The 1,431-nt window shown below is 70.5% G+C and overlaps 2 protein-coding genes across 2 annotated transcripts in view; one reads left to right on the top strand and one right to left on the bottom strand.

Moving 5' to 3' along the window:
* The window catches only part of H696_02033 (hypothetical protein), a gene marked incomplete at its 5' end in the record, with an annotated part of 8,735 nt that extends 8,197 nt beyond the window's left edge, over window positions 1–538 (top strand). Inside the window, 2 exons of the mRNA XM_009495932.1 lie at window positions 88–269; window positions 388–538. Of these exons, the coding sequence (XP_009494207.1) occupies window positions 88–269; window positions 388–483 (278 nt within the window). The 3' untranslated portion in view covers window positions 484–538. The remainder of the gene's footprint in view (window positions 1–87; window positions 270–387) is intronic.
* A 133-nt stretch (window positions 539–671) lies between these two features.
* Window positions 672–1,431, bottom strand: part of H696_02032 (hypothetical protein) — a 7,356-nt gene continuing 6,596 nt past the window's right edge. Inside the window, exon 11 of the mRNA XM_009495931.1 lies at window positions 672–1,394. Within this exon, the coding sequence (XP_009494206.1) occupies window positions 858–1,394 (537 nt within the window). The 3' untranslated portion in view covers window positions 672–857. The remainder of the gene's footprint in view (window positions 1,395–1,431) is intronic.

Below are 1,431 nucleotides of genomic sequence, written 5' to 3'. Positions count from 1 at the left end.
TCTTTCTGTCTATCTGTCATGCTGACGCGCGCGCGCGCCCTCCCCGCTGTCCATTTCCCCTCCCGCGCGTGTCGTCTGCCCCCTCAGAGTATGTCACCGAGGGTGGGAGTCACCCGCGACCTGAGGATGTGCCCCCGGAGCCGAGCCAGTGGTTTGTCTTCGCCGGAGCCGACGAGGATGACGACCGCGCGGCTGACTTCCCCCGGCCAAAGTCCACCCTCTCGCGCGAGGAGCGCATCGCCCAGCGCAAGGCGCGCCTGGAGGTCGAGGTTCGCATCGCCGCACGCACATCCACCGCAGCATGCCCCTTCATGTGCACCCTGCCGGCCCGGCCTCTGACCCCCCTGGAGCACCCCTGCTCGACTTTGCCCGGCGCCCCGGCCCCAGCGCCAGCAGCGGGAGACACAGCAGGCCATGCTGGACCTGGTGTCCGAGCTCCAGGACGTCCTGCGGGACCTGCCCATCCCGGAGCCGCCCATTTGAGCCGCCTCGTCCGGGGGCCCAAGACAAAACACCACCCCTTGGCACAATCCCCCCCCCCCCCCCCCCCCCCGCTCCCGTGAGGGCACTTGCAAAGTGCCGAGTAGCCTGCTCTCGCCACCTGGCCACGGGGGCTGGGGGGAGGACCGGAAAAGGAATAAACACACACACACACACACATACAAAGGCAATCCATACGCGGGGCATGCATTCTCCCAGGGGGAGGGACAAAGGGAAAAAGACCGCCCCCGCCTCCTGGCTGTTGCTCCCCCGGCTGGCAGTCTCTATGATGGTGGCTGCAACAGGGCAGGGGAGGGGGACATTTGCATGCATGGGGGCGAGCCGCCACGGCCCCCTCCCCCGGCCAGGGAAGGGGCTCACTCGTGGGCCATGTCCACATCGGCAGCCGGGGGAGGCGCGGCGGGGCCCGTCGCCGCCCCGGCAAAGGTCGCGACAAAGGAGCTCGCCGCCGTGGCCAGGGTCCAGGAGCCCAGCGGATCGCCGTGGGCGAGGAAATGCCCCACCAAGCGCCGGCACTGGGGCCGGAGCGAGGAGGCGGCGAATTCCTCGAGCGACGCAGGCAACGGCCATGCCCCGGCATTGCCGCCGGTGAAGGCCACCGCCGCATCGGCCGCATGGCCGAGGGCCGCCAGCAACCGTGAGCCGGGGCGAAGCTCCGCCCGCACGGTCGCATGTGGCAGCGCCGGGGCCAGGGCAATGATCGCCGCCGCCTCCGGCAGCAGGAGCTCACAGAAGCGCAGGAAGCCGCTCAGCATGACCGAGGCCGCCCACCAGGGCTCGCCGGTGGTGTCGGTTGTATGCCTGGCCCGGCGGCTGACCAGCACCACCAGTGTTGCCAGGCAGGCGCTCCGGACGTCGGCCATCTCCCCGAAGTGCTTATGCACATGCAGGGCCTGGCGCGCGGGAGCATGGGGGGGGGGGGGGGGGGGG

The sequence above is a fragment of the Fonticula alba genome, assembly GCF_000388065.1.
Source record: "Fonticula alba strain ATCC 38817 unplaced genomic scaffold supercont2.3, whole genome shotgun sequence".
In the NCBI taxonomy this organism is placed as follows: Eukaryota; order Rotosphaerida; family Fonticulaceae; genus Fonticula; species Fonticula alba.
This window is presented reverse-complemented; position numbering and strand designations above follow the sequence as displayed.